This window comes from Oreochromis aureus, linkage group 8 (genome assembly GCF_013358895.1).
Source record: "Oreochromis aureus strain Israel breed Guangdong linkage group 8, ZZ_aureus, whole genome shotgun sequence".
In the NCBI taxonomy this organism is placed as follows: domain Eukaryota; kingdom Metazoa; phylum Chordata; class Actinopteri; order Cichliformes; family Cichlidae; genus Oreochromis; species Oreochromis aureus.
The window spans coordinates 6,998,668-7,022,443 of record NC_052949.1 but is presented as its reverse complement, the minus strand read 5'-3'; the positions used below and the strand labels follow the sequence as shown (position 1 = coordinate 7,022,443).

The 23,776-nt window shown below is 37.5% G+C and overlaps 2 protein-coding genes and 1 non-coding gene across 4 annotated transcripts; 2 read left to right on the top strand and 1 right to left on the bottom strand.

The window, feature by feature from the left end:
• Nucleotides 1-6,427: 6,427 nt before the first annotated feature.
• On the bottom strand, nucleotides 6,428-6,500 carry trnav-cac. The gene has a single exon. It is a non-coding gene; the product is annotated as a tRNA-Val (tRNA).
• Nucleotides 6,501-15,181: 8,681 nt separating this feature from the next.
• LOC120441405 (dickkopf-related protein 3-like) lies at nucleotides 15,182-16,740 on the top strand. Of its 2 annotated transcripts, XM_039616243.1 has the most exons (4): nucleotides 15,209-15,334; nucleotides 15,489-15,663; nucleotides 15,757-15,958; nucleotides 16,607-16,740. In XM_039616243.1, exons 1-4 carry the CDS (start codon nucleotides 15,254-15,256, stop codon nucleotides 16,665-16,667), a joined length of 519 nt encoding a protein of 172 aa, XP_039472177.1. In that variant the 5' UTR covers nucleotides 15,209-15,253; the 3' UTR covers nucleotides 16,668-16,740. The 2 variants fall into 2 exon arrangements, with proteins under 2 accessions (XP_039472176.1, XP_039472177.1); XM_039616242.1 differs by lacking the exon at nucleotides 16,607-16,740 and having other exon boundaries at nucleotides 15,182-15,334; nucleotides 15,757-15,962.
• A 2,702-nt stretch (nucleotides 16,741-19,442) lies between these two features.
• Nucleotides 19,443-23,533, top strand: tectb (tectorin beta). The gene is made up of 11 exons (XM_039616001.1): nucleotides 19,443-19,767; nucleotides 19,849-19,924; nucleotides 20,211-20,401; nucleotides 21,091-21,242; nucleotides 21,351-21,423; nucleotides 21,615-21,718; nucleotides 21,812-21,895; nucleotides 21,990-22,152; nucleotides 22,873-22,951; nucleotides 23,049-23,081; nucleotides 23,363-23,533. Exons 2-11 carry the CDS (start codon nucleotides 19,858-19,860, stop codon nucleotides 23,437-23,439), a joined length of 1,023 nt encoding a protein of 340 aa, XP_039471935.1. The 5' UTR covers nucleotides 19,443-19,767; nucleotides 19,849-19,857; the 3' UTR covers nucleotides 23,440-23,533.
• Nucleotides 23,534-23,776: the final 243 nt, after the last annotated feature.

The window sequence follows — 23,776 nt, the reverse complement described above, 5'->3', positions numbered from 1 at the left end:
CTTTCCTTCCACAGTAAAAAAAAAAGGGGGTGTTGGAGATGGGAGGAGCATGTCTCCCCCATGTGGAAGCAAGCTGAACCAAAACAAATCTGGTAGTTAAATGGTTGGCATTTTGAGAAGAACTTCCTCTGTAGTCTGTTACAGAGATAATGCACATTTTTAATTGAAAGGTTTGAAAATAACCGTTTTTCTACTCTTGGTAGTAGAAGATTATTTGATAAGGTAAATATGTTTTGTGTCCAACACTTGAAAAAGAAGAACCTGGAATTATTTAGGTGTTGTTGATAGCGGTGCTATGGTGACCATTTTTATTTACCAGTTTCTTTTCCCTCTAGGAGTGCAATATAAGTCTCTGACCATTTCATTAGGTACAGATTGGTAGTTTGGTCTTCAGGACTATCTTAAGTTTTCGTGGAAAGAATTCAACAAGGAGCTGGAAAAATTCCTCAGACATTTTGGTCCATGATAGCATCACACAGTTGCTGTAGACTTCTTGGCTACAGCTCCATGATGAAATCTTCCATCTTATCTATTGGATTGCTGGATTTCATCAGAGCTTTTCCTGTGTTCACACTAGATGCCTAATATGTCTCTCATAAAACCCTCTCAGAACTATGGGCCACTTCAGGAGGGGTGACTGAAGTGAAGACTGGTGTCGGCGCTGTAAGTAGGTAATTAAGCAAATATTGCAAATAAAAACTGACAAGCACACAACTTAGGTGTTAACCTTGTGTGTAGTTTAGTAACTTCTTTATTTGTGTAGAAGAATTGCTGTTATGATACGTGCTGCAGTCAGGCACTGAGAATCGATGATATGACTCAAACCTAGGGTTGGGCAGTCCTAAAATTTTGGATTTAACTGGTGGATGGATGTATGTGTGTATTGTTAAGGAATAAACATATATTCTTAGTGCTTATTTTCTGATTATATTATGTATTTTAATAATAAAGGCTTGTAAAGCAAGGCCATTTTTGACTCACAAACTAAGTGCTCAGCCAGACTGAAAAACAGGAAGTTAGTGTAGAGCTATACAAGCATATTAATACATAGAGGAAGCCAGACAGAAAAGCAGAACTAGTAACATACAGGGAGTGCAGAATTATTAGGCAAGTTGTATTTTTGAGGAATAATTTTATTATTGAACAACAACCATGTTCTCAATGAACCCAAAAAACTCATTAATATCAAAGCTGAATGTTTTGGAAGTAGTTTTAGTTTGTTTTAGTTTTAGCTATTTTAGGGGATATCTGTGTGTGCAGGTGACTATTACTGTGCATAATTATTAGGCAACTTAACAAAAACAAATATATACCCATTTCAATTATTTATTTTACCAGTGAAACCAATATAACATCTCCATATTCACAAATATACATTTCTGACATTCAAAACAAAACAAAAACAAATCAGCGACCAATATAGCCACCTTTCTTTGCAAGGACACTCAAAAGCCTGCCATCCATGGATTCTGTCAGTGTTTTGATCTGTTCACCATCAACATTGCGTGCAGCAGCAACCACAGCCTCCCAGACACTGTTCAGAGAGGTGTACTGTTTTTCCTCCTTGTAAATCTCACATTTGATGATGGACCACAGGTTCTCAATGGGGTTCAGATCAGGTGAACAAGGAGGCCATGTCATTAGTTTTTCTTCTTTTATACCCTTTCTTGCCAGCCACGCTGTGGAGTACTTGGACGCATGTGATGGAGCATTGTCCTGCATGAAAATCATGTTTTTCTTGAAGGATGCAGAGTTCTTCCTGTACCACTGCTTGAAGAAGGTGTCTTCCAGAAACTGGCAGTAGGACTGGGAGTTGAGCTTGACTCCATCCTCAACCCGAAAAGGCCCCACAAGCTCATCTTTGATGATACCAGCCCAAACCAGTACTCCACCTCCACCTTGCTGGCGTCTGAGTGGGACTGGAGCTCTCTGCCCTTTACCAATCCAGCCACGGGCCCATCCATCTGGCCCATCAAGACTCACTCTCATTTCATCAGTCCATAAAACCTTAGAAAAATCAGTCTTGAGATATTTCTTGGCCCAGTCTTGACGTTTCAGCTTGTGTGTCTTGTTCAGTGGTGGTCGTCTTTCAGCCTTTCTTACCTTGGCCATGTCTCTGAGTATTGCACACCTTGTGCTTTTGGGCACTCCAGTGATGTTGCAGCTCTGAAATATGGCCAAACTGGTGGCAAGTGGCATTTTGGCAGCTGCACGCTTGACTTTTCTCAGTTCATGGGCAGTTATTTTGCGCCTTGGTTTTTCCACACGCTTCTTTGCGACCCTGTTGACTATTTTGAATGAAATGCTTGATTGTTCGATGATCACGCTTCAGAAGCTTTGCAATTTTAAGACTGCTGCATCCCTCTGCAAGATATCTCACTATTTTTTGACTTTTCTGAGCCTGTCAAGTCCTTCTTTTGACCCATTTTGCCAAAGGAAAGGAAGTTGCCTAATAATTATGCACACCTGATATAGGGTGTTGATGTCATTAGACCACACCCCTTCTCATTACAGAGATGCACATCACCTAATATGCTTAATTGGTAGTAGGCTTTCGAGCCTATACAGCTTGGAGTAAGACAACATGCATGAAGAGGATGATGTGGACAAAATACTCATTTGCCTAATAATTCTGCACTCCCTGTATAAGGACTTATTTTGGTACTTTACACATCACACATAGTTTCGATAAAAACAACACCTGTATGAGACACATTTTCAGCTTCTAATGTTAGAGATCCTGCAACTGGCTTTGGGCTGTGCAGGACTCTCTCTTCCAGAAGATGATTGAATAAAGAATTATAAATGTTTTGACCACTCCTGACTCGGGTTTTCTCTGTTCTATCATGGGGATCAAAGAATCGGGTTTAATAGTATGTGCTACTAATTTTGGACTGCTGTCCTTCTCGAACTGTCTCGTAAAAGGAACTTTAATCTTTTTTGTCTTAATTTTCCTGGTTAATTAAATAAGAAAAAACAATAATTAAATTATCTACTCTGACCACTAGCAGTTTATAAAGACATAAAATTAAGATTATCTCTTTAAAAACTGAACTATATTCATCTTATTCACGAGGCTCTGAACAATAGTCCCAGTTTTGGCCCATTGGTAAATTGGTAATTGCCCACCCCTGCCCTCACTCACACAAAGTAATTATGTTTAGGCACAAGAAACATCATCTGAAAGCATCTCACAAGTTTCTCCGTCTGTCCCAATAGCATGTTACAGACAGCTGTCCACATAAAGAAAAAAAATCTCTAAACTCTGAAGTTTTTTGCTCTTAGAGAGCTTACATCTTTTTCTTTTTAGTTTGTTTTTATTATTGGTCTTATATAATGATCACAAAAGTATAAAACTAAAGAATAATTAAACTGAAATAACAAGCTTTGTGACTGGCCTTATTTTAAATCTCATTAAAAAAAACTAAATCATCATCCTTTTCTAAAACGCACAGCAAATTTATGCAAGATATAAATCTCATAGTTTTGTAGTTTCTTTTTCATATTTGATGCTGATACTAAAGCTTTTTCAAACATCTCCTGGGGACTATTTTAACACTGCAGATTAATACACACTTGGTGCTCCAATGAGCATTTCTGTTAACAGGATTGGACGTCAAGGTGTGTGTGCTTGTTGTAATAAGGAAACATGTCACACACTGAATTTGTGACATGTTTTTAATCTTTTTTGTCAATAGTTGAGCTCCATGGCATAGAAGAATGTGTGTGTGTGTGTGTGTGTGTGTGTGTGTGTGTGTGTGTGTGTGTGTGTGTGTGTAGGCTGTGGCTGCACAACAATAATTTTTACATGAATCTCTTTATTGTTTTGGTCTTTTCATAGGATTTGTTAACAATAAGGAAACCACCAGCACATATTTGCAATTGGTGCTGCTCTGTTTTCAGCGATGAATGTCCCAGTAGAGTGGGATGATGAAATGTTAGTAGGTGTATTAAGATATTCATAGTTCTTCTGAAATGATCAGTTAACGCCCCCCAATATTTTTCTCCTATGGTATTCCTTATTGTGCCTTAATATTCCCCAAGAGATAATCCTGTGTTTTTATGAACTGGTAGGAGGACATCATGTGGTTCTGTGTAGAGTAGGCCTTGTTAAATTCTTGCATATATATTATAAATGTTGAAACGTGCAAATTCCCTTTTTACCAGAATATGCACATTATATTTTGGTGAGCAGATGTACACAAACCTAGTCCTAAATTAAACAGGCAGTGTGGTCGGCTTACTTTAAGCGTATTCTTCTTTTTGTATTGTATAGGATATTTAAATTTCTTGGTTTTTCTTTCATCTTTTCTATGTGTCTACATTGGGTTTCTCCTCATGTGACTCCTTGCTTGTTCACAAAGTACCATAATTAGGGCAAAACTCTGGATGAAAGGTGAAAGAGGTTTAACTTGACTAAACCAAAAAGGCTAAATCAAAATGTGTTTCACGCCTGACAAAATGTTAAATGAGTGCATTTGTCATCAATTGGAACAAGATGTTGGATGGAGATGAGCTGCTAGATCTGGCTGAAAATGATCCAACACACTCTGATCCTTTAGCGGGAAGAATTATGCTTAAAATATGACCTGCCTTGTGATTCCCCATAAACTTACACAATGTTTTATTTTCCCCTGTTTTAATACGTAAACACAGTGACTGTAGAGCAGGAGGTTTTACTGTTTTTACAGGTCCAGTAAGCCAGTAAATTTGTTCCACATGATTACTTAGGAGACTGTTTATTTTGCCGATTGATGTGAGAAGTTCATTAAAAGTACATTCACTGATATTGCTACAACACACAAATGTTTGCCAAATATGAAAATTTCCTCCAGACTCATAATGTTTGTGAACTGTGTGAACTGTTTAAAAAAAAGAAAAGAAAAAAGAACAACAAAACAAATGTGACCAAAACAATGTTTGCTGCATTAATGAGACATGTTTTATACCATATGTACACTTTAATGCACTTAAAACTTTAAACCCTGAGCTGTGAAATTATTACCAGAAAGTAGTGTCTTTATTGAACCTTCTGATTTTACAAAAATGAAATATTAATTTGCATATTTGAGTTTTTAATTTCAGTCACACTGATCCTTGAAACACTAGACACTAAGTGGTTAAAGGTATTGGATAATAAAAGGTGAAAACTAACTTTATTCAGGTTGGAGAATGACAATATGAAGTAATCAAGTAACTCTAGCAAAATTGGTTAGTAAGCTGCATTTGTAAAGTGTACAGGTGCACAGCAGAGATGTGGATTGACTTGCCATGGAGTCAGCCTCAAGTGGCCAATCCAGGAACTGCAGTTTTGGCACTTGTGTGTTGGCCTCTTCTTTTGATTTTTTCTGGTTGTTGTGAGCAGTTTATTATTTGTGGGCTTCGTAAAGCTATTTTTACAAACCTGATGCTGGTGCCCAATCTAGAACTGGATCCACACATTTTCACTGTCAAATACTGGTGTTGGTGCCAAAACACTGACACTGGCACAGCACTACAAAATTGCAGGGTTTAAATTTGGGACCACTGGCATGTTTGACTTGCTATGGATAGGGCTGCCACAAGAAATCTATCAGTAATTAGAATCTGGCTGTTTTGATTTTTCTACCACTGAAATTTTCCCAACTCCCACTAAGCAATGTGCTTGGGTTCTCAAACACAATGCCGCCTGGTTCTCAAAGGGCACCAAGGAAGAAAGACCTGGTGCTTCACTACTAATTACTTAAAGCTCAATGTCAAACTAAATATGAAGGTTTTATAAAACTGATGGATGCAGAGTTATTTCAAATCAGACACAGAATGGGGGATCTTCTTAATTGCCCCTTGGGGATAAATAAAGTCTTTCTGATTCTGCTTCTGATTCAAGTAAAAAAAAAAAAAAAAAAGTAATGGCATGTGTGTATTCTAAGCTCAATCACAAACCCAAAAGGAATAGAAGCAGGATGCCTATAAACTCAAGACTTATTACACAATTGTTTTGGTCAAACATTTATGGGAGAGTGTGGGAATACAATTTCCCAGCAAAATGGAAAATCTAGCCAAATTTCAGACCCTTGTTGGAATTGTGCTAAGTTCAAATCAAATCAAGCTTTTTTGTCAGTTTGCTGTGCATACGGCTGTAGCGCAGGCAAAATGAAAGGGCGTTTCTCCAGGGTCTTAAAAATATTATAACCCACACACAAACAGCATGCAAACACCCTACCCCCCATATTCAGACACACACACATCCCATATGTGTTGCTGTAATTAACTGTAGTTAAAACTGAAGCAAAAAGACTACCAAAGGTCCTGGATACGGTGCTGTACACATCCCAATCAACACTTTAGCACTTTAACAACTTGTGGGAGGAAGCTGTTGATCAGTCTGGAAGTTAGGTAGTGGTTCACAGAATTTGTGGAAAGGCTGTGAGGGGTCCTTTATAAAACATGTTTCCGCCCGGTTTCGAACCAGGGACCTTTCGCGTGTGAGGCGAACGTGATAACCACTACACTACGGAAACTGCTGCTTAACTGCTGCTTGTCACAGCAGCTTGAGGTCAGCTTCCAGAGTGTGTGGATTTGCCTCTACATCAGGAGATTAAAAGAAATCAGTCTCTCGCTTTCTAGGATAACAGTGTCAGTACTTGGCAACATAAAGCAGGTACATTTCCAGCAAGCATAATGAGAGTGAGCAGGTCAAGTAAGCAGGTGGGTCAAGGGTAGACTTTCCCAAAGCATCCCTGAGCAGTGGAAAAGACAAGTGAATAACTATCACACAGAATTAACTCAAGCAAGCTGATAAGTAACTAAAGGCCTGAGCAATGCTACCAAATGGGTATGTTAATAAACTGGCAATGCATATTGAAGGCTGAGTTAAAACACTGTGCTGACTGCAGATTGATGACAGGTATGGCTGGTCAGGGTTTCTTCCCATCACTGGACGACATACACTATATTGCCAAAAGCATTTATCTGTCCATCCAAATCACTGAATTCAGGTGTTCCAATCATTTCCATGGTCAGAGATGTCTAAAATTAAGCACCTAGGCATGCCGACCGCTTCTACAAACATTTGTGAGGTCTCAGGAGCTTATTGAATTCCAGCTTTGTACCGTGATAGGATGCGACCTGTGCAATAAGTCCAGTCATTAAATTCCTCACTAATAAATATTCCAGTCAGCTGGTAGCGGTATTATAACAAAGTGGGAATGATAGCAACTCCGTGGTAAAGCAGGATCAGCAGATATTGAGGTACATAGTGGGCAGAGTTTATCAACTTTCTGCAGAGTCAGTTATTACAGATCTCCAAACTTCATGCAGCCTTCAGATTAGTTCAAGAACAGTACATGGAGAGCTTCATAGAATGGGTTTCCATGGCCAAGCGGCCGCAAGCCTTGCATCACCAAGTGCAATGCAAAGTGTTGGATGCCGTGGTGTAAAGCACCCCACCACTGGACTCTAAAGGGGTGGGTCACGTGTTATCTGGAGTAACAAATCATGCTTTTCCGTCCGGTGATTGCCATGAGAACGGTATTTGTCTGACTGCATTGTGCAGTCAGAAATATAAAGATGGTGAAGGTGGATTATGGTGCGGGGTTGTTTTTAAGAAGTTCCAGTGAGAGGAACAATTTCAGGCTCCCAGCTTCATGGGAACAGTTTAAAGATGGCGCCTTACAGTTCCAACATGAATGCGCACCAGTGCACAAAGCAAGGTCCATAAAGACATGGAGGACAGAGTTTGGTGTGGAAGAACTTGACTGGCCTGCACAGAGTCCTGACCTCAAGCTGAGAGAACACCTTTGGGATTAATTAGAACTGAGACTGCGAGCCAGGCCTTCTCATCCGAAATCACTGTCTGACCTCACAAATGCGCTTCTGGAAGAATGGTAAAAAAATTCCCATAAACACACTCCTAAACCTTATAGAAAGCCTTCCCAGAAGAGTTGACGCTATTATAGCTTCAGAGGGTGGGACAACATCATATTAAACCCTATGAGTTAAAAATGGGATGTCACTTAAGCGAATAATTTTGGAAATATAGTGTAAGTCAATAACCACTCTCCCACAAACAAGGAAGAGAGAGAAAAGGCAGGTGCCACACCTGGTAGACAAGGTGAACAATGACACAGAGTTTTAAGATCTTAACTCTTTTAAAGTGATGTGTTAGGCAGCTCTACACCAAATTAGGGGAAAATCTTTTGCAAGATAGACCAGTAAAGTTTAAGAAACTTAAGATATGTATACCAAAATAAACTGAAGATGTTCCAGAGGTGCATATTTTGACATAATTTACACTGGGGTTTTTTTTGGGGGGGGAAACCCCTTTCCTCAAAAAGAGGATGTTTTCTGGTCCAATTATATGCTTTAAACTAATATTAACAACAGTTTTGACTACTGGGCACCAATGACCCTTGTTCTAGAGTCTCTTCTTGTCCTTTGCTTCTTTTCCCATCTTAATAATAAAAACCCCTAAACCTGGCACAAAGAAAGCATGCCTGTTTCCCATTATAGAAGGAATCACACTCTTGGGTCTTGTTCCAATTGAAAACAGGTTATAGGGAACATTATTTAAACCTGGATAGGAATGTACTCAAAGATCTAACGACAAAATAAAGACACGTTTGGTTCACTTGAGGTTATTTTTAGTGTTAAGGTGGGGGTTTATTTTGTTTTATGGATACAAAACAAAGCTGACATAATACTATCATGAGGTTTAGCACAACATGTCCCTGTCAAATATGTGTCTTTGCAGGATTACTGTCACTCTATATTATTAATCATAACGGACAGATGTGGAACTGGTTGAGTCACAGAGGCAGACATGTCGTGTTTTTGTGAATCCTTCAGCTCGCCATATATTGTGTTAGTCGATTTCAAGATGAGTCAAATTCAAGACTTATTTTTTTCTCACGTCACCCTTTTAAGTTCTTGTTTTCTGTATTAAATTAAAGCATAGAAGTTCAGTTCAATTCAAGAACAAGTCATCTTATTTACAGAAAACCTGGCACTAAACATAGGAGCCATTCCCTTAGAAATAACATCTGTTTTACCAATAATAAAGATCCCTCATTTTTTCGAGAATACAGTTAATGACTAGACATTACTTCATCAATTGTCTGTCAACTACTTTTGTATTACTTTAACTTTACTAGTAATACAAACTTTACTTTAGATTTTTTTTAACATGTACGTGTATTTGTGTACTGATGTGAGTACAGCTTTAATCCTACCTCAGTCGCAGCAGTCTTCTACCTGCTAACATCTACTGGCTTCATTTCACTGCTCACTTCACTTCATGCAAAGCAGCATAAAACCTCAGCCATGCTTGCTCAAGGTGTGAATTGCCTGCCCACAAACACCGAGAAAAGGCTTTAAGGCATTTCTAGCACCTCATTTTAAATTGTAACCTCAATTTAGATTTAAGGCTGGAAAGAACACTGTGATAGGAACACATCGTGCTACAGGGATGCAGCCAGATTCACAGCGTGGGGGTGACACCTGTACACTTTCTGTTCACACTTCTTGTATTGTTCTCGGAGGACAAATTGTATGAATATCATTGCATTTATCAATGTGTTTAGACATTTGGATGGAAGTTGATTATTTGGAAAATCAAAGTCCAAAAAGTCAATTTATCCTTTAAGGTTTACAGGATGTTGGCCAAATACAGAAAAACGTGTGTAGTTTTAAGATTACAAAACAGCCAAGCTGATAAGAAAAAACATGGATGCCCCTCCCCCCAACAGTCCAACAAAAAGAACAATGTTAAGCTTTGTAACTCTACACAAAACAGGGAAATTAAGTAAGTAAAAAAGAATGACAGAGAACTCCTACGAAGCTCTTAAACTCATCAAATGTAGTTATAGAAACCACTTCTGACATTGAGTAAACAAGACAAAGGGGAAGCTAAACAAAGCTGCAACAGCATCCTGTCATAAACAAACATAAGAAACATCAGCAACCACTCAACACGCAGGTCGGTAACCGTATCACAAGAACCACTATTTCAAGGACTTGATATCCAGATATCAATTTTGCAGAAGAAAGTCATTGAATGTTACGCCTTGTGTTTTTAGGTATTTGCTTACAGCCTTTACAGCTTTAGGGAGCTTCTAACATTTGTGAAACACATCCAGCACACAGAGTGATGCTGATATTCATTTGAGTGTTAATTTTGATAAACGGAAGTCAATTTAAATCTATGGTCTCCAACAATCCATGAGAGAAAAACATTTGTCTTGTTCATGGCAAATTTTTTACTGTGTTTAGTGGCTAGGTGCTAATTTTTATTCAGTGCACAGCTAAGTTGTTTCCTGTTGAATCAAAATGAGCTTTAAGAAAACAAGTCTAACAATACTGGGTTCACTGTTACCACTGCCTCCTTCTAGAGTGGATACAATGATTTGATCCATGCTAGTGGATCAAAGTGTTACACATATGTGACATAGCAAAGGAAAAGCTAACCATAAAAACAGAGAGAGAATCCCAAAGACAAACGTGCAAAAGCAATGACAAAATAATTTTTCAATATTTCCAATTTTGTCTTAACTTTACTGTCTGCAGATCTTTTAAAATTAGGTCTGAAAAATGTAGTTATTGAATATTTTCTGATGCATAAACTGCAAATAAACAATGTGCTATTTTTTGCAGATGCAAACATCCGAGCTATGAGGTGAAAACTCCCACTTAGCATAGCCATTCACTGGCCATTCAGCCAGTTGAATTGGCCTTTTCTGTCTTTAGCCTGTGGCAATAATGTTGCATGGATTGTGTTTGATTGGCAGTTTCTTGTAAACCTAATGGATTTAATCAGAAGTTTAATCATTTATGAATGTGCTACATGTGCCTGTTTTTCTTATTGTGTCATTACTAAAGCACATCTATATTACTCTTGATTTACAGGTCTTTCTCAATACATCTAAAACCTTTTTTTTATTATAACTACTGGTGAAAAATGCAAAATCAATGCTGGCAGTTTTCAATCGTACACCATCCACTTACTGATTTTATTGTCCATAAAGTTTCCTCTCTCCAGTTGTCACGAAACATTCAAGCAGCTAACAGGAGAACAAACAACACAGCTGATGTAGCACAACTTGCTTTTGCCTTTCCCAGACTATAAATATTTATTACCATGAAGGCCTGGTATCGTCTGACACTGCACACTGTAATTTCAGTAATGCTGAAACGAAATGTTTTCCACTGACCTGAATAAACATGCACTCTAAGGGACTTTTCCAAATTTTCCATCCGTCTTGCACTGAGTGTTTTCTTGGAAGTGGGAACGAGGACTCGTCATAACCTCCACCATTCACAGCTCCCCATGGTGGTGGTAGAGATGGTGGTGTTGGGGGTGGGGGGCCAAGGTCCATTACAATGGGCAGACATCAGCTTGCCTATTGTCTCTGTTAATCCCTAATTGCACGACCATCAGCGATGTTGATTCTTTACATGCATTACAAGCGTCATTAGCAGAGTCATTAACACAGGGAAAACATGTTGAGGACCGTAGAGACACAGTTATCTGTCACTGCATTGGGTAAATAATCAGGGAGATATCTTACTGAAACTACAGATGTATAACAATAGTGTTTTTGTAAAAGAATGATAAGGGAGGGAGTGGGTGTAGTTTAAACTGTAATCCCTATGATGCAAAATGCAGTGCTGTAAATCTTATTAGGAAGGATGAATATGTGTATGTGTGACTCACTTTAAAAGTTCTGTTTATGAGTTACAGAACAGGAAAGTTGATGATGAAATGATGAGTCTGCAAGCTCTAAAACTTTTCCTACCAAAAAAGACATTGAAAAGATGACTGTGCCAGACATGTACCTAATATTCAGATTTGGCTAAAAAGTTAAAAAAAAAAAGAAAGAAAGAAAAGAAACAAAATATATTACATTAATATGATATAGCATATTTAGTGAAAAGGTTACCACAGGTTTTATTTGAAAGGCAAAATGACATCAGTACTTCTGCAAACTCATCAGACAACCAACACATTCAAATCTAACCCCTTTTTTATTATTAACAATTTTCATTTCTACTTAAAACCAAAGCAAACAGAGAAACAACTCAGCTTAAAGACTAATAATAACTATTACACTGACCTGAGTTTTGCTCAATATTAATTGTGTCTCTTTGTAAGCTTATTGGTGCAGCCCACCACAAGAATCCTAGTTTCTCATGTGGTCCCTAGAGGAAATTAATTGCCCCTCCTCTAAGCATCACCCTTTTCACCCAAGTCTGCACAATCACCGTGGTGACAAAAATAATGGATGCAGAGTCTTAAAATGAAGAAGTTGTGCCCTTGCATCCCTTGACATGATTTTAATGTTCCAAAATATCCTTTCCCCTTCTTTACCATCTGACCCAGCACCTTCATCCTAATAGGCAACACTGCTTCCCAGTTCCCCGGCCTCTGTGGGAATAATATGTTTTCATTATCCAGAGGTCCATATAAATATCCTTATCATGAAACACATATCGAGACATAACCCCATGAGAAACAGAATTTAAGGTCAAATGCTGTTTAACATAAATGGTGTAAGAACATAGATACTTTTTTAAAAAGAAAATCACCATCTGAAATTACTAGTCTGCATACATGGAATGGACATTGTGTAGCTTTGTGGTTGCAATCAAGTCACAGCCAAATAATAAGTGAGTCGGGTGTGTTTAAAAAAAACCCCACATACATAACACATTATCATTTTTGAAACAACAGCTAAGCATCACCTAGACATCTACTAAACTTAACCAAATATAACCCAATTTTAGCTTTGATGTAGCCTACAATTTAGAAACATTGTAATATTTTAGACCAATAATGAACAGAAAACTGATGAGTACGATAAAACTATCTGTCATTTATTTGAATGGATTGGAATGGATTATATTTTCTTTCTCTCATTAATGCATCCCTTCCATTACCTCTTAGTACTCAATACTCCAGTCAAAATGATTAGACTGCTCCAAAGGCTACATAACCCTGACACAGTACTTATTTACACATTGCTAATTGCTACTATTGTACCCACTAACTGTGCCATTAGTCTGTGTTACTCTGTTCTGATAAGGATAAGGAGCTAAGATAGTCCCAGACTGCAATATCTGTGTATCTGATCTGGGCTGTCTGCCACTTAGAAAATGTAAATTAGTGACAATTATTCAGGCACCTCAGTCTGAGTAAGAAATACCTAATGGTAATGTTAGATAAAGCTCTCCATACAAGGTGCATTAATTATAATTATAGACAAGACAAGATGTTGTCTTAGTTGGAGAGACATTAAGTGGTGGGTTTTATGGTGGCCTGGAGGCTCATGAGTGAGGGTCCGTGTGGGCTTATCGAGGTGTAAGCTATGACTACATTCATCCAAGCAAAGCAAAGAACCAAATCCTATTTCCAAAAAAAAAAGACTGGATGCTGTGTACATTGCAAATTTTAAAAAGCGTGAAACCTCTATAATGAATATTAAAAATGTGAAATTTTATGTTTTTGAAAATATATACATGCTTATTTTGTTTTTGATACAAGAAAATGTTTTACAAAGGTCTGCACAGGGGAAACAAAGACTGAAAAAGTTTTATAATGCCTATAAAACATCTAGTGGAACTCAAATGGATATGAAAGAGGATCCCAGAAAGAAGAAGATGACTGTTTCTGAATCTAAAATTACATTTCATCATGGATGGTTCATAATATAATTAAGATTTAAAGGAACTGGAGAAAATTCTGGATGCATGGGACAAAGCCCTCAATCATTACTGAGTAGTCTTTGAAGCTCTCAGTCAGCTCTTCATTAAAAACAGACTCTGTCTTGGACATCACCGTATGGACTCAAAAACACTTCAGTAAACCATGCTGTAGATGTGGAGTGTCATTTGAGCCACCACTGCTGATGGTATGGCCTGTATTTATGTACATGGGTAGCCTTTACATCTGTGAGGACATTACTGAAGAAGAATACTGTTATATTTTTAAGGGAAGGCTTTGCTCATTTCTGCCAAAATGACCACATTTCTGCATGATTGCTGAGGCCATAAAGGAGACTCTAATATCATCCTACTTTTAATAACTGCCTAGAATTATCTGTATCTATATGTGTAAAAACCACAACCAGTATAGTCTATGTCTCACAAATGTTTGTTCCTGGAGTCAGAACAGTACAGAAGGAGCTGAAAATGTCAGAACTGGTCACTGTGGGGGAGTTTAAGCTCTTTTGGTCAGTGTGACTGCTTTTAATCTTACTTTTGTAATGATCTGTTATATGACTTAATCATATGGGAGACTTTCACCTGGATAAATAAAGCATAACGAAATGATCTCAAACACAGACTTTGTGTATATTAAAAACTTAAAATTAGCTGATTGTTGGACATTTCAGTTATTATCATACCTTTGTTATAGAGAATTGCTTGTCCTGCTTGTCCTGTATAAAGATTCCAGGACAAAAATGTGAAAAAAATATTCTTTTTGTTCCCCTACAGCACCTTGTCTCCCCTCTCCTCCTGATGGTAATTACATTTAATGAGATCAGGGTTCATCCGCAGGGTGCACTTCTCCAAATTGCTCACAGCGTGGGGTCTGAAGTGGGATAGGGTAGGGGGTATCAGGACAGTCGAGGTCGGGGCCAGGAGTGTTTGCCCAGTGTTTGGGGTCAAGACTTGCAGTGGCTCTACTTGTCAGAGAGCAGTGAAACATGTCATTAATTTGTCTGCTTTTGTCCTGCTCATTTGTTTTTCTGGTAGAGATAATCACGTGAAGGTGGTGCTTGTCTTGGCTCTATTGTGTGAAACTGTTGTCAGTCCATCACCACCCATCCCCTCAGTGCCCCATCTCTCCTCATTCCCTTTCTCCCCACTCCATGAATGGCCATTTTGCCACTATTTGCTGACTGCAGGGGGTGACCCCAACAATTTAGTTAATCCATTAACAACTAATTGTCTCCTCCTACTCTGTTGTTTGGACAAACAGCCTGGTGGGGGGAGGTCAAGTCCTTCTGACCTATAAAAGTCAAACCAGAAGAGCAGTGAGCCACTGTCACTGCATGGATACCTTCAGTACTGACTGTCTACACTTTGACTTGCACTTTTAAGCTCTGGATTTTTGTTTCGAGGTTTCCTTGCTTTCTCTTTGACTCACCTCTTTTTAAGTTAATCATTGTTCATTTTTTATCAATCCTTTTTGTGCATTTTGGAGATGTTTGGAAATCTGTGGTTCGTTTGTTTGTGTCTGTCCTTTTATGGGACAGAAGCACGTATATGGGCCTGGATGCTGAACATGCCCCACAGTCCTCCCAAAGAAGGAGCAAAAGCACTTCAACAGAGCGCTCCTGTTGCCAAACAAGTCACGGTAAGATACTTGAAAGTGGCCATGATTATTTTGTTTGAATTAACGAAATCATTTGTCATCTGTGGAAAAAGTATGAGAGCAACATGGCACTTCTGTCTTAAACTGGGCTTAAAATTTCAGGCAAAGTTTGCAATGATTTCCTTCTTTTCTTCAGGCTGCATGTGACCACGACAGAGCTTGTGGAAGGGGTTTCTCATGTGATCGCCACTTTGGCCTTTGTGTGCCTCTAAGAGGGGAGGGTCATTACTGTCGGAGAGATGCGCAATGTGTTCGTGGACTTAGCTGCATGTTCGGGAAGTGCCACCGCAGTATCCCTGATGGACAAGAGGGTAAGGGTGGACCAACAAATGTAACCAAATCTTTTAAATTTCCAAATTTTTCTTCAAACGAGAACAGAAGTGACCAGTGTTTCCTTAATCCAGGTGCCAGGTGTAAAGTTGACAGAGACTGTGGAGCATCCATGTGTTGTGCCCGGCATCATGGTGAGCAGGTGTGCAAAAGAAGACTGATGCTTGATGAGAGCTGTTATGTGCCTGATGGTGGTCTGGCATTCAGCATCAACCAGATTTGTCCGTGTGATGAGGGTTTACTTTGTCGTGAAAGCAGTGGAAAGCTACAGAGAGAGTGAGTACTACAAACACTGGTTTTCTTCATCAGATTTTTTACTCAACAAAAAAAGAGTTCGCTAAAGTGACTGATATCAAATCCACTCCAAAACTTTTAGTTCCATTGATCAATAAACGGGAAGTTTTGGGGTCTTGCAAAAAATTAAGCAAATGACAATCACAATTATACCATTTTGTGGGTGTTAATTCAAATTCTTCCTGGACTTCCGCACAATCGAATGGACATGCTGGGTTTTCTGGATTTTTAGGCTTTGGACGCCATTTAGGCATTTGTTCTATTGGTGAAAGTGCAGGTCGAGGACTAACTTCCCAGAAAGCTTTTAAGCCTCTCTGTTCCACAATACAATTTACAGATGAAATTTAAGCAGTGTTCACAGATGGAAAAATGAAAAAGCTTTTAGCTAAAGAAAGAAACAGCTCAGAAAAGTTGCTGTACATTGCAATGTAAATTTGTATGTTTGCATTATGTGCAGTGCATGATTGTCTACTAATCTACAGCCTTAGTAACAGCAAGACCCTTTAAGACCCTTTTTCTTTCATTCAGTATGATAATAACTATAACTCAGTAGTATGCTTTAAACATGGTTCAATTTGTCTAAAGTAATTGCTACGTGCAAAGACTAACTTGGGTTTGTTTGTCTTTCAGGAGGGAGTTTATATACCAGCCAGAACGAGCAAGCTGGACCTGCCAAGTGCCCAGCCTTTGATACGTTATCAACAGAAGTGCTATTTACTGTGTAAACATACTGTATATATTTAAATGTATATATTTCTAAATATGCTGTATTGTTATTAACTCTTATTAGAGACTTAAAGCAAGGTTGTTTTTAAGATTTCATTTTGTAAATTTTGACAAAAAGCACTACTGTATGTAGCTGGGCTCAACAAAGCTAGTGTTTTATCCAAAATCTTCATCAGGATCATTTGCTGATCTTTCTTTCTCTAAATGTCTGAAATGCTTCAAGTTTTAAGCATAAATTAAAGAAAAGGTTTTCCAAAACTAATGAGTATAATTTGTGTTTCACAAAAATATATTAGTTTCTTCATTTTAAAGCTTCCAAGATCATTCCCAATCACTAATCAAAACATATGGGTAAAGAGTAAAGTACCTGTGCATACAGAAACATTATATACATTTATATATTATAAAACATTTATGTAATCCAGACTTTACAGACAAAGAATGTTTTGAAATCAAAATATGTGTTTTGGAGAATTTTGCCAAATAACATCAAGATAACAAAGGTAATTAAATATTGCAAAAATGAGAAGTAGCATCAGAATTATAAATTAAAAAAAAAAAAAAAGTAATGACAGTAAAGTCACTATTATTGTTTAAAATAAAATTATTTTAGATTTTAGTGTTTTTTTTTAGATGATTTGTATATATTCATTTAGCATACAATCAATTAAAAAGTAGAGACATTTTGAGAAAAGTTCATCTTCTTGGATGTTTTGTTATCTTCCTTACTACAAAGCTCACCTTATAGTAAATTTCATATTGCCAAAAATTCTTTATTAAACCTTGTTAAAAAAAAAACGCTAAATGAAATATTGATTGGAAATATAGGAGTTTTAATTTGTTTTACATTTACTACATCTGGTATTTTTTTTTGCAATTCATTGATAAAACATGTATTGTGCAATTTTATTTAGATTTGATTATGTAGAAGTCTCAGAAAACTTCAAATGTTTCAAATATGATGAAACTGAAATGATTTTAGGTGCAGTATCCCTTTAAAGCACCAAGTCGACTGTGCAATCTTATGAAAACAGAGTCTGTCTCCCTCTGAGCACGTTTCTTGGACTACAGGAAGCAGTTACATAATATGAAGGAATCTTGCAACTCCTAATTGTTAGCATCACCAGATGCTGTAATGCTAGCTGTCCCCTGACCCATTCTTAGATCAGTATCTTCCTCGGACTACGTCGGGCATAGTCTGAGGGCCATTCACATGCTAATCGTCCACAGTTTGCCCCTTCAATTTCATGGTGACTTGAATTGTTCTGTGAAGGACATTAGTGTCTAACCTCTTTGCTATCGTGTTACAGAGCTTATCATTAAGTCTTTGCAAGGAGGTATTTGGTGCTGTGAATAGAGCCTCATGACAAGAAAGATTGGAAAGTCTTAGGATGTTTTATTAAGGTATTGATGTGTCTTTTATGACAAACCTTTTGATTTTATGAATAAACAGGATGTAAAAGGCAAAGAAGAATTTATGCCAGAAATAATGAACAGTCACTAATCACAACTAGAGTTAATAAGGCTTCAGGAAAAGCCAGTGTGACTGTTCTAAACCTGCCGGTGAGAACACACGTTTCACACACATAAGAAAGGCAAACGAGACAAAAGCGATATCTAATAGCACAAGACTTTGAGAAACCTTATATTGCCGAATGCTGCAAAACAGTGGCTTATCATCTCCACTTAAGAACAGAAGTTACCATTGTAGGTTGGCACGTATCACAGTCAACAATCGCATTTTGGAGGTATCTATACATGTCTGTTTGCACTATTTAGCTTCTTAAACGGTTTTCTATTCCTGAATGCTTTGTCCTCTAGCATAAAAGGAAATAAAACCATTTTAGAATTTGAAGACATTTTAACGAGCTGCCTATTTCTCTTTTTACTCCAGATTTCTGTAAATATTCACCTGATGTATATTACAAAACCGATCTATCTATAACTATAAAAAGTGATTGTTTTTTGTGAAGTTAGCTTTTATTATTCTATTATTTCATATTTATCTATTTTTATACCCTTTATTGAACCATATAAAAGCTTCAGTGAAATATAAAATCCTTTTTACAAGAGTTACCTGCCCGTGTAAGCAGCAGCATATCATGTTACCAGGTATGGAGTTAAGGGCGTGGCCACCATAATTAACAGAGGTACCAATCATAGATGGTACAAAAGGTGGATGTAACCACCGTGATGTCACCCATTGGTTTGTGAAGTCCTATTTGTAGGCTCAAGATTGGTGTTTTCGGACAACTTTATTTAAAAACAAATTATGTGACAAAGATAACGCTTCCTGCAAAGTACAACCAAGCAAGCAAGTGAAATTTTAGCATTTTATAAGTTTATAAGTTATGTTTTTTGAGTCCTAACATTGTAAGAATGCAGCTTGGTAGTCTAGTTTAGCTGAGCTTTACCCTCTCACCTACAGGCGATAACTTTTGGCTAAGGAAAACCTCCATAAACTCCAAAAAAGTAGTGTCCACAACTAGTGGTCTTCATGCAGTGTATAGTTTTATATAAATCATGTTGTTTTGGTCAGATGGGCTTAATTTGATAAAACTTGCATCCTTCTGGCTAACATTAGCTTACTTGCTAACACGGATCTATGTGCATGATGTTAATATTAGTTTTGCAACAATAGCAACACTGATCACACATAAAGAGATCACACATAAAGAGACTCGCTTTAAATTTTGCACTAGTCAAAAAATAATAGTTTTCAATGTATAAATTTAAGAATTCTCTATTAGCTGTCTCTAACACACAGGGCTCTACAACCCTGAGAGCTAATCCTTTGAGACTTTGGTCATTTGAAAGTCAATGTCTGAGCAGGACAGAGAGCTTTTGTGAGAAGCTGACAATAGAGCTCTTAAACCCATCCTGCCAAGGGAAAAAGTGGAGATAGGAGAATGGGTGAAAGTCGATTAGCCTTACCTGTGATAGTATAAAATCCCTCCCTAGGTTATCAAGAGTTGTTAGCTCTTGAACCACCACTCCAGGTAAACTGCTAAACAGCCATGAGGAACCTCTGACCTCAAGGTGGTTGAAGACATTACTTCTGTCAGGTAAGTGTCATATGTGTTATATTTTCTCAGACTTGCTTTACACATTATCCTGTTATTGATAATTCTTGAATTTCTCTGCAGCATCACACTATGGCTTTTGTCAGTGCACTGTTAATGCTGCTGCCTGTTGCATGGTCATGCATTCCCCAAAAAGCAGGTAAAAACACTTTGACACAAAGATTAGTATGTATTTAACATGCCTGTATAGCATTTATATGTTGATTTTTTGGTCATTGTTTTTTAATGCAAAAATCACCATGCATCCTCAAACCATGACTTATATGAGTTATTTTCATATATATTTGAAAATCATTCCTTAATGTGAATAAACCTCAAGAGGAAAAACAAAGAAGGAATTCATAACCACTACTGTCACAGTATGATTAAATAAACTGTAAGGTAAAGTGTATAATATTCTCTTTTTATTTTCATTTTTACTTCAGATTACGTTATGGTGTCATGTTTCCCTAATGCCATAATTGCCAACGTCCCAGACTGTCCTTACGGCTGGGAGATTGAACACTTGTCTCTCGGTGGAGTCTGTTACAATGGAATACACAGCCCAGGTTACTACCGCTTCATCATCCCAGATCTCACACCCAAAAATCACTCATACTGTGGGACTCAGTCTGAGGTGAGATGCCAAGTAGGCCATAATAACGGGTACTATGCAGCCATGCAGAGAGATTAATTTTGTCAGTTTTTCTTGAGATAATACCTGAGATTATTGTAGCATCTTTACCTTGCAATACAAAGCACCTTGAGGCAGCTGCTGTTGTGTTGTTGGCACCATATAAATAAAACTGAATTGAAAGGTGAAATACTGACTTTTTATTTTGCAGACATAGGACAGGGACTGGAAATATAATGATAGCATATTATTACAGACATTATCAGTATGCTGTGCATCAGAATGCAAACTATAACATGTAATTTGTACAGAGAAAACAATGAATAAAACACATCTCCTAAAAGTAAAAAATAAATAAATTAATTAAATATATATATATTATATATATTTACAGATACACAAATGCAACAATTACATTTAGAGTCAATAAAGATTTCAACAGGTTTTTGCTGTGTTGCATTGCACTGGGAATAACAGACAATCAACAAGACACAGGGTCACTAAAATGCAATCATCCTGAAGTTATCCCAAGATCTATTAAAATGATCTATGTAGGTATTAATACTGCTGCATTATTTTTTGTAATTTGGTTGTAGTATCCCTTGAAGATAATATGATTTAAATACAGAGAAGTTTCTCTCAGTTTATTAAACAAAAATTAATAAAATTATTATATACTCTTCATGCAACAGTACATGCCCGGCAAAGACCCCAAATACATCTTCTACAACTCCATTGTGTCCAACGATACTTCACTGACAGTCAGAAACCAGCCTGTGAACTACACCTTCAGCTGCACGTACCGAGCAGCCTACCTGGTTAATAATGCCGTCTTCAGCCAAAGGTAAGCACCAGTTCAGGACACGAGACGATCACAGCTGCTGTCTGGATGATATGTGCCTTCTGACCCAATGACTTGCAGCGTTTTTACTAAACCCTCTGCTTTTTCCAGAGTGGCTACAGTTTATGTCAACAATGGGAGTATAGGCACTTTTAGATCACAGTTGTCTATGAATGTGTTCACGGTGAGTAGCTGCTCAAAGATTCGCCCAGTGGAATCAACATGTTTAACATAATAAATGCTTTTTATCAGTGTGTTTTTGTTATAAATAGTCTTTAATAAATGAAGGTATTATCATGTACACGCTACGATCATTGGATGCAAATGAGAAACTGCAGACATCTTGAAAAACAAAAAATGTCCCATATTTCATAGAATTCAAAGTTCCTGTATGCCAAGGACGCTCCCTATGTGATTGATACATCTGAGATCGGCTCTGAAGTATTCATTGGCATCGAGGCAAAAGGTCTAAGTAACAGGTAGACTTTAGATGTTTGTATGTTTATTTTCGTAGTTTTAAAGGTACGATTCTCTCAGACTTCCAAACCACATTTGTCCTTTACATCTCAAAGATTCAAAGTTGTGATAAACAACTGCTGGGCCACTCCTTCACCTTACTCCACAGACAGGAAAAGGTGGAGCCTCATCATTAACAGGTACTAAAACACAAAAGGCTAAATTGAACTTAAGGAACATTTTGTTCCCACTTCTTTATGTTTTATAGGATGTTTAATTGCTGTTTTCCAACAGCTGCTCCTCTGACAACACTGTGACTATTTTTGAGAACGCCAAAGACAGCCGCTCCATGTTCAAGTTCAACTCTTTCCGCTTCCAGCGGCAGGAGAAGGTGTCCACTGTTTGGCTTCACTGTGAGGTCCAGGTGTGTGATGGAGAAAGGATCATCTGTCAGCCAGTGAGTGTTTTGTTATTTAATGATACCAAAAACATTATAGTACTGAAGTCGTTCCCATCTACATGTTGCTGTTTTGCAATTGCTCTTTTTATATGTCATAGTAGAAAAAGCACAGATGTTACTAATAACATTAACTGTGGCTCTGTTGTTAATTTCCAAAGATTGACACGCACCAGATACAAAACCTGAAACATCTAAATGGAATTCGGCTAGTACAGTTTAGGTCTCTTAGTCAGTCTTCTTTAGCTCATCATCTCTGAGAGCTGATTTTCTCCCAGGCTTACCTGATTTCTTCCCTGGCAGCAGATCACTTAACAGATGCATTCACAATCCTGCAGGTTAATCTGGGCTGGCCAAACCGTTTTAGATTAAACTGATTAAACTCACTATCAATGGACTGATGCAGACTGCAAAGCTAGCAGCATTAGCCAATACATTTTAAGTCTAGCTTCCTCATAGCTCCATGTTGTGACCTTTGACACCATGCAATTATAAACTAAATAACCGATCAATATAACATTGAATTCTGTGTCTTTATAAAGTTTGGTACTTTTTGTGCAATAACAATTCCACATTAGTGACTTTTCTCTACTAACAAAAAAGATAATTTCATATTCTGACTGGCTGTTTTTCAAGTTCTTCTACTGGCCTTTAACATCAAGTTGAGTACAGTGTAAAAAAACAAACTAAACAGGAAACTATGGTTGCTTTTTCCTGAAGAGCCCCTGCTCTGTGAGGAGTTTGTCATCAGAGGTAGACCCGAATGGGGGGATCCTCACTGCTGAATTTCACATTAAAGGTAGAGTAAAACGTGGCATATTTATGACTGAGATCAATAAAGAGCAACTCATGCACTTGATTGTATAGTATGAACAGTACTGTCTTTATTTTAACAGGTAATCAGTCTTCTAATAATGGACACATAACAGGTAAACAACAATGTGATGATAATTTTGATTCAGATCATAATCGCTACAAAAATAATCTGAACAATTAAAAATTTTGATAACTAAGGTCTTTTATGCTTTAAATAAATAGAGTTTAACTAGAAATGTTTAAATCTGTGTATTGCTTTGTACATGAGCTGCAAAACCACTCAAGTTTAACATGAACTCATCCTCTCAAGGCGTAAACTCAGCTAATCGTGTTTAAACTTGGTTCTCATTCACTGAGATTTGATCTGTTAATTTTTTTCTCCCTCCTTTAACAGGCGTCTCAGTGCTCATCCTGCTGGTGGTCCTGATAAACACATGTTGTGATTTCATCAATGGATCAAGAATTTTATAAAACAAAATCATCAGTTTCCATAAACTCACAAACGCAGAGGGGAGTGCCACCCAGGACTCAGGGAGCGTATGAATATATTCCTCCCCACGCGATCATTATCTCACCAATATGATTTGTATTTAGCATGTTTATTGATGCTTTGAACCTTGTGTGATTTTTCACTCCTTCCTCCAATAAAGATTCATTAAATTTTGAAGGAAAAGGAATTTTTTTCCATTTGTTCCAAACCATAAAAAACAAAAAACAATTTCATTCAGTCCTTAAATTAAAACCAAATTTTCGGTCTGACAGCACTACAACAAACAGAGCACATGACTAAACATAATATGACATTTTT

Excerpts from the sequence above, each read along its gene's own strand:
- LOC120441405 (XM_039616242.1), top strand. The coding sequence starts at position 15,182 with ATGTTTGGAAATCTGTGGTTCGTTTGTTTGTGTCTGTCCTTTTATGGG. Across the intron at positions 15,335-15,488 it reads CTGTTGCCAAACAAGTCACG|GCTGCATGTGACCACGACAG; the intron begins GTAAGATACTTG and ends TCTTTTCTTCAG. Across the intron at positions 15,664-15,756 it reads TATCCCTGATGGACAAGAGG|GTGCCAGGTGTAAAGTTGAC; the intron begins GTAAGGGTGGAC and ends TCCTTAATCCAG.
- tectb (XM_039616001.1), top strand. The coding sequence starts at position 19,858 with ATGGCTTTTGTCAGTGCACTGTTAATGCTGCTGCCTGTTGCATGGTCA. Across the intron at positions 21,719-21,811 it reads GCAAAAGGTCTAAGTAACAG|ATTCAAAGTTGTGATAAACA; the intron begins GTAGACTTTAGA and ends TACATCTCAAAG. Across the intron at positions 22,952-23,048 it reads TGCTGAATTTCACATTAAAG|GTAATCAGTCTTCTAATAAT; the intron begins GTAGAGTAAAAC and ends TTATTTTAACAG.